Source organism: Rhipicephalus sanguineus, chromosome 1 (genome assembly GCF_013339695.2).
Source record: "Rhipicephalus sanguineus isolate Rsan-2018 chromosome 1, BIME_Rsan_1.4, whole genome shotgun sequence".
NCBI lineage: Eukaryota > Metazoa > Arthropoda > Arachnida > Ixodida > Ixodidae > Rhipicephalus > Rhipicephalus sanguineus.
Window position 1 is genome coordinate 192,734,593 of NC_051176.1, and position 15,127 is coordinate 192,749,719.

The 15,127-nt window shown below is 41.0% G+C and overlaps 1 protein-coding gene across 1 annotated transcript in view; it reads left to right on the forward strand.

Moving 5' to 3' along the window:
• The window catches only part of LOC119404624 (anillin), a 56,000-nt gene extending 41,548 nt beyond the window's left edge, over nt 1–14,452 (forward strand). The window contains exons 15-18 of the mRNA XM_049418469.1: nt 4,194–4,300; nt 5,735–5,821; nt 11,159–11,266; nt 13,669–14,452. Coding sequence (XP_049274426.1) covers nt 4,194–4,300; nt 5,735–5,821; nt 11,159–11,266; nt 13,669–13,887 — 521 coding nt within the window. The 3' untranslated portion in view covers nt 13,888–14,452. The remainder of the gene's footprint in view (nt 1–4,193; nt 4,301–5,734; nt 5,822–11,158; nt 11,267–13,668) is intronic.
• The last annotated feature ends 675 nt before the right edge of the window (nt 14,453–15,127 follow it).

The following is a 15,127-nucleotide window of genomic DNA, read 5'->3' on the forward strand; positions in this document are numbered from 1 at the left end:
CAGCTAAAGTGCAGCATGACAACAGAGCAAGGGAAGACAGGGATGAAGGCCTCTCTCGTGTACTGGCCTAGGTAGTGTTGCATGCACCCTGGAAACTTGTTTCTCTGTGGAGTTGGCAATACTTGTGAAACGGCTGAAACATCACAGAGAGCTAGAGCAGCCACTAAACACATATTGATGACATTGTTGCAAGGTGCTCAGAGGAGCAGTCACACTTTAAAACCACATTAAAATATGTTAAAGGCTATGTTTGCCACTAATATTCAGTCCAAGTTACCCATGTATGCAGGAAAGTGGAGCAACACAAACATCTCAAGTGTTAAATTTTAGTGTCAGTGGTCCCTTGAAATCATGTAAAGTTTAATAAAAATATCTTGAGCTATTTACTATATTGAGCAGTTGCAGTGATGAAAGTGCTGCTCCAGTTGCTTCAAACTGCTCCAAAATAGAAATGCTGCTACATGCTGCTTCAAATTGTGATTTTTGTCTGTAACTGCTCCGTACCTGCTCCTAAAGAGCACTGAAAAGTGTAGACGGGGAACTTTAACCGTGTGACCAGCTCGCAAGCCCCAAAGAAACCGAAAACGATCTGTATACTATCATCGTACTAGTATACAGCTTTATCAGCTGTGGTCTCGTTTATCAACCAGAACTGCATATCAAGTATATAGCTCATTTAGCTGTTTTTTTTTTTTCCAACTTGACATGCAGACTGTTTTGGTGAAATGTGAAAATGGCTGCGATTGCTTTGATCTCATACCTGTTATGAAGTGCTGCTTTGGCAACAGTTATATGTGACTGTGGTTACTTGTGTAATGTGGTACTCAGCATTACCAGTTTGGTCTAATTTCTGCCACAATTACTGGTATTTTAAACAAATAGCTCATTTCACGGCGCATTCAATAACCATCTTTTTAATTGTCTGTTTCTTGCAATTTACGTTGATTGTCATCTGTGAAATACCTTTCATAGTAAATATTAATATTCATAAGATGCTTCGGCAATGTTTTGAAGTCCAGGAGTTGCATTGCATATTTTGCCATCTGCTCCTAAAACACTTATGGCTGCTCCAAATTGGTACTTCTGCTCCAAAATCTGCTTCAAAAAGTAAGAAGTCACTTCCATCACTGCAGTTGTAAGATCCCCTTGAAAATTCCATGAAGATAGCACTTCACTACACATACATTGAACTTCTGTTTGCCTCCACATCTGGTATATTGAACGAGAGGCATGCGATGCCTTTGGAAGTTCTCTTTTTCTAACTAGCCCGCACTAACGTTTCGCATCATTGAATGTACTGATTGCCTGCGAAACACCAGTATTTCGGCAGATGCTGTCACAGGATATTGAATCAAAGGGCGGGACAAGCAATGGAGCAAAAATGAGCAAGATCTGTGTATCAAAATATAGATCCCGACTTTCTTTTTTTTTCCAGGGATTGTTGTGATGTGAAACTCCCTCTATTTTCATGCTTTCTCTCTCTCTGGCAGTGGCGGCCGCATTTCGATGTAGGTGAAATGCTTGAGGCCCGTGTAATTAGATTTAGGTGCATGTTAAAGAACCCCAGGTGTTTGAAACTACCGGAGCCCTCCACTACGGCGTCCCTCATAATCATATTGTGGTTTTGGGACGTAAAACCCCAACAATTATTATTATTTCTCTCTCTGTGCGTACATGGGGGTGTGCTAAATTTTTGAGCCATGTGCTGAAAATATAGTAATTTGCATTTGTAAGTTAAAATTGCATTTATGGTATGGTGGCAGGACTACCACATTTCAGAACTATTGATAACTGCTCCAAAATCTTGGTCAAGACGACCAACATGTGTACTGAACACCACCATTTAATGAGCGAACTGTTTTATGAGTAGGCCTTAATAAAACACATTGATTTTTCATTGAATCTTAGTGAGCTTCATGGGCTTCATTCAGTTGGCAGTCAAACAATCCTGGCTGTTGAGTTCAGTTTACTGCCACACTTGCAATACTGGGCCTTTCCGGCAGAGGTGAATCCAGTACAGTAAAACCTCATTATAAGAGACACTCAAGGGACCTGGGAAACATGTCTGCTGTAACCAAGGTCTCTTCAAACCAAAAATTTTTAAAGCACTGAGGATGCCATGGAAGAAATCGAACTCAAGTGTTACTCTGTCACAGTGTCTGTGTGGGAGCATGACAGGGATTATAAAAGCATGACGACACAAATTTCGGTGCAGTTTGTAGTTGCAACCATGCGAGGAATCATATCAGGCTGCAGAACGGAACAGAATAAAGCCAAGGGAACAAAAATTGCTGCACATACCTACCAGGTGCTAGTATGTCATCGACCGTGTTGTGGGAGCGTGCCTGGGTTGTGTTTCTTCTAAATAGTGAAGAATTTACTCCAGAGGCCCAAAAAAGTTGTCCTTAGTCTCTAGTCTCTAGTAACCATGTCTGTCGTATTTCAATTTTGTTAACATGGTGAACATAGGAAAACCAACCAAACCATTTTCAAATGTCTCCTATAACTGAGTGTCACTTGTGACTATGTCTCTGGTAATGAGATTTTACTGCATATGGTCGTATAGAGGTACACTCAAACCTCGATATAACGAACACGGATATAACGAATTATCGGTTATAACGAAGTAAATGAAGAATAGTCTTGTCATAGCTACAGTGCTACAAATAAACGTTTATAACGAATTTTCGGATATAACAAAGGTATTTTCGTGGCACATTTCACTTTGTTATAATGAGGTTTGAGTGTACTGCGCATTGTACGTTACCACGTTCAACTTTATTTAGATTAGACACAACCAATGAAACCAAAGGACAATTAAAGGGGCCCTGCAACACCTTTCCAAGTAATCATTGAATGGCTTCATTAAAAGAGCTTATAGCCTCACGAATCGACTGCCGCAAAAATTTTTAGAATACGTCAAGTATGAGTGGAGTTACAGGGATTTGTCGCATGCGTCAAGCACTTCCTTTCTCCTTGTGTTCCAGCGAGCGCGCTGAAAGCTACGCAGATGGAAGGGGGAGGGTGATGACAAGGGGACAAGAAGATGCTGTTTTTCAGCACTTGTCATGACGTTGAGCATTTTTTCTTTCTTTCTTTTCTTTTTTTTTTTTTTCGAATGCGCGGCGTGCTTTCAGAGTGATCGAGAGCGTGTGCGCGGGCACGTGGCAGCATCTTGCAGCGGCCGTGGTAACTATGCAGCTCACGATGCTCAAATCAGCTAATGGCTGTGGGCTTTGGGTTTATGGCATCATTTGTCGAGAGAAGAGGGAACGATTTCTAGCTGACTTTGAAAATTAATTATAAATTTCAGGCCACGTGCCGCGCTGTAATGCTGCTCGCTTGTTCTCAGGAGCCTCGACTACCGATCAGCAGCGCTTTCTGACCGTGCTGAAAAAATATTGCTGGGCCCCTTTAATGCCATGGAATGCATAGGGGACATCATTTGTTGTTTTTAACTATAGTGTAATGGTTATGACCAAAATTGAAAGGAATTAAAGCGGACAAAAAAAACCACCATTTCCGTCTGTTGGATCGGGACCCACACCCGCAGTCGAATTATGCATTCGAGACCTTACCAATTGAGCTACAACAGCAGGTGCTCCCTCGTCCACTTTGTTGTCTATTTTTGTGTGTTTAACCTGTGGGAGTGTTAGCCAGTGCCATTCGTAGCCAAGACGGCAAGTGTAGAACACTCTTTTTGCCACGTGATCTTTGCACGAGGTGGCAGCTGACCTATAAACCCTTGCATGCTAACCTAGGGCATTAAGTCTGCTTTACGTCTGCCTAGAGCATTAAGCTGTGGAAGTACAGAAGAGTGGGAATTGTGCAAGGGGCTCGTCTTTGTTGTCAAGGGGCTCGTTTCTAGATGCGTGTGCTGCCATACACTTCCTTCATTCAACAAAACACTTGAGCTTTTCAGCTTGTTGACATCCTTCAGCACTGGAAATCTGTATGACAGCATGTCGATCTTGTTTGAACGGGTTGAGTAAACCTTTAAATGGTTATTCCTGCGAAGACAAATAGTTTCTTCACATGATTTATACTGTTCCATGAACAAGGACATGTTCTGCTGCATATAGCACTGCAGCTGCACATTCTTTTCATTAGCCACATTACAGTTATGGTCAGCAAATAGGTTTCAGTTCGCCACACCATGTAGTAGTAAATTTTCTTACTATGCCTTTTTGCAGTATGTCCACCATCAGGGTCACATGTACGGACACCTAGTTTTGGGCTTGTTGGCTCTGTACGGTTAACAGTTGGAAACTGTCGACGCTCAACTTTCAACCTTGAAAAGGTACTGTGCCCTGTCTTATATTGAAAAATAGAGAATATAGCTTGCAGTTTATCAAAATCTTTTTTTTAAAATATGTGATGGTTCAGAATATCATGTGGTCACGGCTAATAAATGTACATTTTACTAGCACACATTTGATTATGTACACATATACTATAAGGTGTTAGGGCTTATTTTTCCAAAACTTTAACAAAGTAAGCACTTGCTAAACTAATAAAATGAACTCAGTAATTTTCACTGTCCTCATGAGCAATTCGGTTTTTTAGCGAGCAGCCTAATTCATTAACTGACCGATTATATTTTGAGTATATATTTAAATGCAAAATCGTCTCTAAAGAAGTTTTGAAGTGTGTCGAGAAATATTAAAACTATTTGCTTCTGTGACAGTTGCTGTTGGTTTTGGTTCTCAGGAGTGCGAAGAATTTAAGATCCAAGAAAGTACAACATAATTATATGCTTGTGCTCAGTAGTCTTTCTCTGCCCACTAGTTTAAGAAGAAAATGTGCGTTGCAAGAAGACTGAACGTACATGTAAGCAGGCTATAAGCAGAAAAGGCGTCCTGTGGCAATGACCATGGCTGTCATTTTAGATACAATGTCATTTATCACTGCAGTTTGCAGCTTTTTGATGTTTACATATTGCACTAGCAAAACTGCTGGCAGAGCCCATCACTCGAGTGGGAAATTTGTCACACCGAAATAGAATACCACAACAGTTGCATCTGTTCAATTCCCATTACTTAGAGCCTGCTCAAACAGCCTATCTGTGTGCAGCAGAAATACTTTCTTCAAAGCATGCTTGAAGGCATTTGCACTGCTACATGGAAGCATGTACACTCATGGTTCTTATTTGTATTTCACATGCTTTCTCTAGAGCTCTGGAAAACTAAATCCACAGCAGATACCATTTAAAAAATAATTTTTATGTTTCTTTGTATGCAGTTCATCTCTTCTATAGAAGATTTTGTGTTAAAGTCAGTATGTAAAAAGATGGTAAAGTAGTTTTTACTATAACAGTTAACGAGTAAATTTTAAAAAAATTATTTATAAAATACTGCGGACAAGAAGTCCAAGCAGGGTGAGCAATATACACACAAAATAACAGAATGAAACAAGCTTGAAATGCGCTCTTCAGACTCTTCCTTTGGTCATAAGGAAGAGGGTTACGATTAAAAAAAAAAATTGAACAACTTGGTCATAATACAACTCTGAGGAAGTCGTAAAAGAACAACAGTATTTACACAAATAAATGAGGGTCATCGAGAAAAATATTGTTGCTCTACAAATGAGTGTGTTGCTGATGTTGGCACACCATGCCGTCATTATTTTAGCACTTGCACAAGTTAGTACAAACATTTATAACATATCACTACTTTTTGCTACTTATGTAGGTGAAATTTATTGACTAAAAAAATTTTCTGCCTATTTGGGCTAGGTTCCTCCAAACTCCCCCCTTGAAGGGACACTCCTTGTGCAATTGATGCTAAGACCTGAACATCACCATGAGCTTCGAGGATTCCTGGTAAGTCACGTAAGCTTTCAATGTCCTTCTAGAAGCAGTAGGCAAGTCGGTCTCATTAAAGACACTGGAGTGAACCAAGTCAGAAAATGACTATACACAAAACACACAATTTTTGTGTTGTGTATCTTTAGTTTTTATGTTCATTTTGAGAGATACTCTTTAGTCAGACATTTATCAGCTTGCCAAAGTCGCACTTGTGAAGCCAGTGTACATGCAGTAATGCATGTGCATTAGGAATTCGGAAATGTGCATTAGGAAATTGTCGGTGCATGAGAAAATTCTTCGTCATTATTTCACAGAAGTAAAGAGGGTCAAGGGAAAAAGCCGTAAAGATGACTTTAATCCTTTGCTATCAGCTTCCTTGAGCTGACATTGCAGCACTAAGCCAGAATGTTGTGGAGTACGATCATTAATGTACGTAATAGTATCATAATGGCACCAACGTAGTGAGCCATGAGAAAAGAAGTCATGTTGTACAGAATATATTCAGGAATGCAACTACCCACGATACACGAAACGTCTATAAAACGTTTTATAGAGGTTTATAGAGGTTTTAAACATTTTAAGACGTTTCATAGAGGTTTTGTGTTTCATGGGTACCCTCACACAGCATAGTAGAAGTATGGAAATCGCAATTTGTGGCAAAGTTGACAGCTATCAGGGGTGCAACAGCTGCGCCAATTGCGCCAGTTTGATACAATTCCGTATTTCTGCGCCAAGCTGAACCAAAACCGTGAAATTTGTTGAAATTGCACCACGCTGTGCCAAAATGCCCGACCAACCACAAAATTTTCTCACTTGCACTAATTTTAGCGAGAAATGGAAGCCACGTTGGCCACCTGCACTTTGGGCATCATCACCCAGTTCAAGCCATACTCTAACCCTAACCCCACCGCGGAAGAAAAGAAAAAAAAAGTCACAGTTTCACCGCAATGGCGAAGCAATGAATGCGATAGCAACAAATTGTATAGTTATACGAAGTGAGGCTGGCAGCTAACTCTTTTGGATCCGATCTCGCATAACTCTACAAAACGCTGGTGTAACAGAACACGGCCGCTCCAGGGAGAGATGCTCTTTCCGCACAGTCTCTTCGCGTTGAGAGTGCAGCACCGTGCCAGCGATCGCGATCGTGCCCTTACAATCAAAGTTCGAAGTTGCTGCTCGAGCGAACCTCCTCCTCCCCCCCCCCGCGTCTTTTCATGCTCGTTCAAGACGGGCAGGACGTTTTCTCTCTTCTTCGACGGCAGGCCTCCTGAAAAGGTTGAGCTCGCGCGCTTTTACCAGCGGTGGGACATGCGATGCGCGGGGGGATGTTATCAATTTGGACTTTATACGGAACATGACGACAAAAACCCATCGAGAGTGACCATATAATCTGCATTTTTCACGGCGCCACCTCGCATGCACTCTCCCTTAGCGAAAAAGTCGCGAAACGTCTCTTCATCTCGGAGGCTTTGCTGCTGGCAATGCTGGTTGTCCCGGTACAGTGTACTAGAATAGGGGTAGTGGGCTCAGACACATGCGCCGCCTGAGGCACCTCATGTTGTCTCCGAGTGATGGCGCCACTAGCATTTCCTATTGAAAGGTTATGCGGTTTTACAAGTTTTTTTAGCGGGCTGTGTAATTATCAAACAAATGCTTGCTATCCATACGGTTGGAATTCTGTCCACATGCTGCCGCTATGATTGCAGCGCCGGCTGGAGAGATGTCGGCTGCCTCCCCGAGAGCCGCTATTAAGTGATGGCTTGTCAACAAATTAGCGCGATGTTTGTACCTGTTCACGCATACCTCTATCAGGCATTTTCGAACGTTGCATGCGCCTTGAACGCATGCTCGACGCCTGCCAAGCGTTGGCGGTGACCGAATACAAGTCGACGGAACTCACCAGTCAGGTTACGAAAGACGATGTGCTTTTCGCATAAGAAAACGTTTCACATCAGACCCGTAGCCAGGCGGGACCCCCCCCCCCCCCAGGCCCCACGCACAGTAGAGATTGAAACGATGTGAGTGCCTCGGTATGGGTTAAACCTGTTAAATGCGTGTCCCCTCACGAAAACTACCTCGAGAGCAGCCCAACAACAGAGCGAGAGGGATGAGGAACATTCTGTGCGCCCCGCAAACCTTCTGTGACGTCCACAATACTTGCTTTACTCGTGGAACGTCACGCGGGGCCTCGATTTACGTCATACCAGTGTGATGTCGCGAGGTGCAGCCAACTCAGATGAGCGCTCACGCTTACTTTAAAACCAAATAAAATATCTTAAAGGCAACGTTTGCCACTAATAATCGGTCAGAAGTGTCCCCATATACAGGAAAGTCAAACAACAGAAACATCTCGGTTTCAATTTTGGTGTCAGGGGTCCAGCCAATGTCCATGGACTTTGTGTTTATGGCGCAGTCATTTGGGTTTATGGCATCATTTGTCGAGAGAAGAGTGAGCGATTTCTTGCTGATTTTGATAATCGTAAATTCCAGGCTGTGTGCTGCGCTATAATGTTTGGCTCACATGTTAGGAGCCTTGACCGCTGATCGACAGCGACCATGCTGAGAAAGTGTTGCAGAGCACCTTTAGGGTTTTTTTTTTTTTTTTTTTTCATGCTAACTCCAACACTGGTGCATGACTGTGACATCACAGATTTCAAAGTATTGATTTGCATTTTGTCCGCATCGGCTCAACAAAAGTTACCAACACTTTTATTCTTAAAGTCTGTGGCTTCTTAAGTACAAATAGCTTATTTCTACTGATAATTATCCATGCTCGAGCTGGCATTGTCAAAATCTATGATGTCACATGTGGCTCCGTTACCAGTATGTAACTCTTTTTTGGTGCGTATACTGGCCTATTAAGAGTTTTCTCATGGCAAAAATGATGTTTTTGACATTGCGTAAGGGTAATTTACATGTTACATGTGAAATAAATTTTCTTTTTTTGTGAACTCCATAAACCAGTACAGAACTTATACCGAAACTATCATCTACCTCATTGGCAATTGTAGCACATGAAATGGGAACAGCCCAACCACCACGTAAATTTGTGATTCTAGGTAGTCTATAAAATCCACTCCATCGAGCAGTTGTAGGCAAGTTAAGGAAGACTCAGATACCAAAGGTTCTATGGTATTTTCACCATTGGGCATCACTAGGCAAGGAGTGATCCGCGAGGAGAACGATAGCAGTAGTGCTAAATTGAAAGGACATTAGATTCACTTTATTCACACCACAGAAATATGAAATTTTGTCAATTGCCGTACTTAAAGGGGCCCTCCAACACTTTTGAAGCACCTATTTTTATTTGTGGTTTGCCTAGACTGATGGCTGGGGATAATTTTAGCATAGGTCTAAGCACCGATATTGAATGATTTAGTATTTTAATCACGCAATAAAATCACTGCATCGCTGCCGACTGCATCAACGCGTAGTGGTGCTCGCCAGAACTATTGTGGGCGGAAATGACAGAGAAGAGCACAGGCCTTTGATTGGATAAAAGTAACATTCGAACTGATCGTGGTGTAGCATCAAGATTGAGATTACTATTGGGTTTCATTTTTCTTTTTTGTGCTTTTTTATTGAACACAACGTCGAAAAAAAATATCACTACAGCTACAAAGCACAACAGGCGCTGGCTGCCATTTCACCTGTGGCTTTTTTTTTTCTTGTGCACATCGGGTGTTCATACGAAAGGCTTCTCTCTCTTCCCTCCTCTTGCTTCTGTACATGCGAGCTGCCTTGTTGCACACATACGGGACGCTCTTGATTGTTGTTGAAGTGGTGCGAATAATCCCCTTCATTGAGTTGATGTCGCTGCACCCTTGCAGTTCTTTGGGCAGCTTACCGAACAACCCGCGAAACAACTTTGCACAGTCCCGGGATGCTAGGAGCAACCGTGCTTCACCACCCTTGTTGTTTCACAAATTTCCTTCTCAGAATGAGAGGAGGGAGTGACACGGAATGTCTTTGTAAAGAATGGCGGAAGGACAAAGCCTCGCTTTGAAGCAGTAGCGCCTGCTCAAATTCAAACAAGTCAGGATAGCTCATTTCTAACAGCCTTACCTGTGTAAACAAAACGGCGTGGTCAGGCACCACGTCGTTTGTACTCTGGCAACGGCATCAACAATACGTTGGACAGGACAAACAGCAATGGTGTGCAAGCTTCTCCTACGTAGGAACTTTCAGCTTATTCCATTGGCAGCGCCTTTGACCGTCACTGGCGAGTGAAGTGTGGTCATGTTACCCCGCGAAAATTGAGTTGCGGGTAGGCATTTTTTTCCTTCTATTTTGAATTTTCTAGACCGAATAACTTCGGACTGCATGCCCCTATCACTGCCGTTCTTGCTGCACTAATCTGTCCATACTTCAGTTTATGCAACCCGCGAGTAAAAAATGGGGGGGTTGAATAGTGTTGGAGGGCCCCTTTAAGTGATCTGAAGAAATCATTGAAGGCATTAGCTGCTTGAGGCAAGGTGTTCACATTTGTGGGCGCAACTTGTTTTTGCCAGTTCTGTCGACCGGTGGCCCAGAAAAAGAAGCAGAGACATTGATCTTTAGATTAATTCAATGTCCTGTATACTGTATCTTCACTTAACTTAAATGTGCTGCATATTGCTGCATATGATCCTTCTTCTGAAGGCACTACGATTTTCGAGAAAACCTTTGCGTTGCCACATTTCGACAGCTATGTCAAAAGTATAATTTTTATTTGCTTGAAATAAATACAACCAGTGTTAAATTGCAAATATACTTAGGGCCTGATATTTGATTCTGTTTATGCAAATACTCACCATAATTGACTTCAGATAAAATATATGCTTAATTGTGCTCTAATTATCAACACACTACCAAATTGCATTTCTTGCAGAAAACTATTGAGCACCACCTTGGGTTAAGGTTGTGTAAATTAGATTCATTCATAGACAGTCCATAATAATTCACTCCTGAAAGGGTTAATGCAGAAGTTGTTGAAAAAGACACCATTTCTAATGAGAATGACACAGATATTATTGTTCCAGTTTCCAGTGCTATTTCATACCAAATTGCAAAACACGTAGATGGAAGTCTGCCACACAACAGTGGACGTGAATTCTGTGCAGAATTCTTGGGAAACCTTTCATGCACAAATACATATGTTCATGCAATGGGAGGTGCGATATTTGAGTTGTATTTTCACTGCAGCAAAATTAAACCGCTCAACCTTTTTTAATAAAGCTATAATTCATTTGTAGCTCTTCTTTAAACCACGGACACAAAATAGCTTTTTCCTTTTCTTTCAAGCTGTGTTTTAAGTGGAATCTACTGTAGCTTCAGTACTGTTATAATTTAACATATGTCAACCTTTTTTAGTCCATGTTTGAAGAAGTGGGAGGATTTGGTGCCTGGCACAGGCGTTGGTGTGTGCTAGCAGAGAACAGACTGTCCTACTGGCGCTACCCTGAAGATGAAGGCAGCAAGGCAAGTGTGGCATAAACTGTTCTCCTCCTGCATTTACATGCACCTTACATGAAACTGCTGAAGCCTGCTTGTATTAACATGCATATTACCTTGAAGTTAAGGCACTACCCCTTCCATCCTGTCTTGTCCCTGTGCCCGCAAAAAAAAAAAAAAATGCTCTTAATAGGTGACCCCCATTGTGGTCTAGTGGTTATGGGGCTCGACTGCTGACCCGAAGGTCGTGGGATCGAATCCTGGCCATGGCGGCCACATTTTGATGAAGCAAAATGCTAGAGGCCTGTGTGCTTAGGTTTAGGTGCACGTTAAAGAATTTCTGGAGCCCTCCTCTACGGCATCTCTCATAATCATATCGTAGTTTTGGCACTTAAAACCCCAACAGTTATTATTATTATTATTATTATTATTATTATTATTATTATTATTATTATTATTATTATTATTATTATTATTATTATTATTATTATTATTAAATTAAGAGGTGCTTAAAACTTTAGAGAGGCATGCTTGTATTAGCAGACAGTATCTTGCAAATGGCAAAAATTCAAACACTGATCCAAAGAATGTGCTAGCCATATAAACGGCAACTTTAGGTGTGCACATATGGACAAAAGAAGGGGAACTTTTTCGAGGGGCTCGTTCTGTGTTAGACACAAACATATTAAACCAACAGACGATTAGGTCATGGATAGCATAGGAGACAATAATTGTTGTCTTAACTGTAGTGTAGTAATTATTACATGAATTGAAATTAATTAAAGTGGACGAAAAATCACCCTTTCCATCAGTGGGATCTGAAACCACAACCTTCAAATTACGCGTCCGATGCTCTTATTAACACACATTAACAAGGTTTGTATCATCATGCATTGTCGTTAGAAATTTGGCGGCATGCACTAAAATGGATAGCTGACAGTTGTGTGGTTCTCCATAACTTGATTTCAAAGGCTGACCTGCCTATTTGCAATCCATTCCTTAGAACTGCTGACCACCCTGTGTTTCGTGCTTGTGATGTCAGTGCAGGAGCCACGGCATTTCTGTCATCTTGAACCTTTAAAACCATGTGTGTGCAACTCTTATTTCTAAGAGTTACCATGGTCAGTTGTTTTGCAGGCGTTAGGATTACTAAAGCAGCGTGACCTTACAAAGCTATCTTTATTTGCTTTTATTTGCACCCAGAAAAGTCATGTGAAATAGTTTCTGAAAATCTGCAAAGTTGAACGTACTGACCTGAGGTGCGACCACGAGCACTTCTTTACTTGGAGGGTGCCTGCTATTTCAACTTCTTGGGCCAATTTTTCTCGATGCAATTGTTTTTGTTTACAATAACATAATTTCTGCATTATTTATGAATTGGACCATCTTACATGATGTCCAGCTGTTGTCAAAAGCAGGGGTTGGATAGTTTGAGTGTTGCCCAATTTCGAGTTAAGTGGAATAATTCATGGTAAACACAGTGTATTATGTGCTTCTGTTTTTTATGCAGTGGTTGTGCAGCTTAGGTAATCCACCTCTTCAATGTCTGTTTTCATTATTTAGATTAATTAAATTAAAACGATAATTGATGAAAAGGAGAGTATACCTGCACCAACAATAATATCATAAGCTTTTAACCAATTAAAAACAAGAAGTTTTAGACAATTAGCAATTTTTTAACCAATTTTAGCAAACTCAGAGGAATACTCTGGGTGACAAAAGCCTGGCAGTGACAAAATACTGAAAGTGGAAAGGGAGAGGAGGGCACCTACATTGATGAAGGAATGGGGAAGGTCCCATTTGATGCGAAACAAACGAGCGCTAGGAAACGGGGACATAAACAGCAGGCACTCAAACCTGTGTGCCTCCTGTTTATGTCTCCTTTTTTTAGTGCTCGTTTGTTTCGCATCAAGTATGAACCAACTGGCCCAAACAGACGTCTTGCTAAGGAAGGTCCCAGTTTTCTCATATTTGGCACCTATGATCGTAGCTGTAACTAATGTTTTTAGTGTTTCACAAAAAGACAAAAAAAAAATTGAGTGCATGAATATTGGTGAAGTAAGTATTCAACTTCGTTCTCGTTGCCCCCTACAAAAAGGAAATTTGTCACTCATAAAAAATCGCAACCTGGGGCTGTATTTGGTATTAACCCACGTACTTGTAATTGTTTATTTTCATGCTGCTTAGGCGTCATCGAAATTTTCAATGCATTCAAAAAGGTATTTTTCACAAGCTTATTTCCACTCTCTGTTTTCTTTGTATGACTTTTTTTAAATGCAATAGTATGTGTGCACATTGTGCCAGTTGCATATTATTTCCACATTACGAAGAACATGAATTTGCATGTTCTTCTTATTTACATGTGATGTATTGTCTCATGCAATTGTGGTAGCAGTTTTCCTTATTTGCTCTTCCACGTCATGACGCAGGAACCAGTAGGTCAACTGGAGCTGAGCCAGTGCACCAGTCCAGAGGCACGTCTAGCATCACGTGATTTATGTGCACGACCTCACACAATAGTTTTGCACATAAGCGGCAAGGACCACCTGCTTTCTGCTGACACGAGGGAGGAAAGGCAGAGCTGGTGCTCGTATTTGACGAGTGTTTTGAAGAGCTTGCGTACCTGGGCAGGCATGGGGAACAACTGATGGTAATGCTGTCACCTCCGTGCAGTCTGGCTAAGTGAAGTCCTTTTATGGTTCTTGATTAGCTCTTTTACAAACTACCACAGTGCAAGCTTGAAGTGGGTGGTCATCGTGCAGGTGCAAGCATGGTAATGCCACTGTTGTAATGTCACCATTTAATTTTAGCACTAGTAGTCAGGAGTAGTCTTGCTCATTGCATCCTATATGTCATGTTCAGCTGCATTGGTGGTTTGCAGATACCCTTTGCAATTTCATTTTTGTCTGGGGTCCTGTGGTGGACGTGGAAAAAAAAAACTTAATCTTAACTGAACATTGTCAAGATATGTTTCAGTTTGTATTAAGCTGAATGTGACAGGGTTTTATGTATATATATTTGATTGTATGTGGCTGACTGGGCTGATACTGGCTACAGGCCAGTGTAGTTTGCAGTAAGGTTAGTTGTGCTCTTCTTATTCCTTATTTTATGTTCATGTTGTGTTCATCTTAGATAAGATACGAATTTATCCTGCATTTAGCTTTTATGTATTAGCCGCATGTACTGTCCTATGAAAATCCAATCATGCATGAAAATTTCTGCAAGTCCCTCAGTACAGTTTACTATCTCAACATGGGATTTGTTACTAGGAAACAGTAACAGTGTTGTTTCACTTTGTTCAGTTTTTTTTTTCAATCTTGCACTGTTTTTAATAATTGTGCATAAGATTCTAGTAATTGATTTTGCAAGCACATGCTAAATAAGGTACTAGAAGTTTGCATTTTGCAAAATTAAATACTAGAAATTTTGCATGCACATGCACGAGGATGTGTAGAATGTAAGCATCTACACTTTGTAATTTACAGCAATCTTAATCATTTTTTCAATAAATGATAAAGCTAAAGTAAGTTTTTATGCTTATGATGAATCATTTGTTTATAAGGAGCAGTATACGCTATTTTGTAACGCTCTCTTAGGCTTTGGTATGAGGCCAAAATCCTGCACAAGAGACTCTACTTTTCCCACTTTCAGGGACACACAAAGATTACCAAAAGTTAGCACATAAGACATCGGAAAACTAAGATCATAGGATGAAACCCTATATTATGCATAAATTCTATCCAATTAGCATTGTTTTTGATGAAAAGGATCTCTGGGGCGTGTCTCCCTTTCGTAGTGTCAAGAGCTCAAATATTTAAGCATGACCCAAACACCTATCACCGTTGTGTATTTGTGGGCATGGTGGAATGTTAGTTTGCATAAAGAACA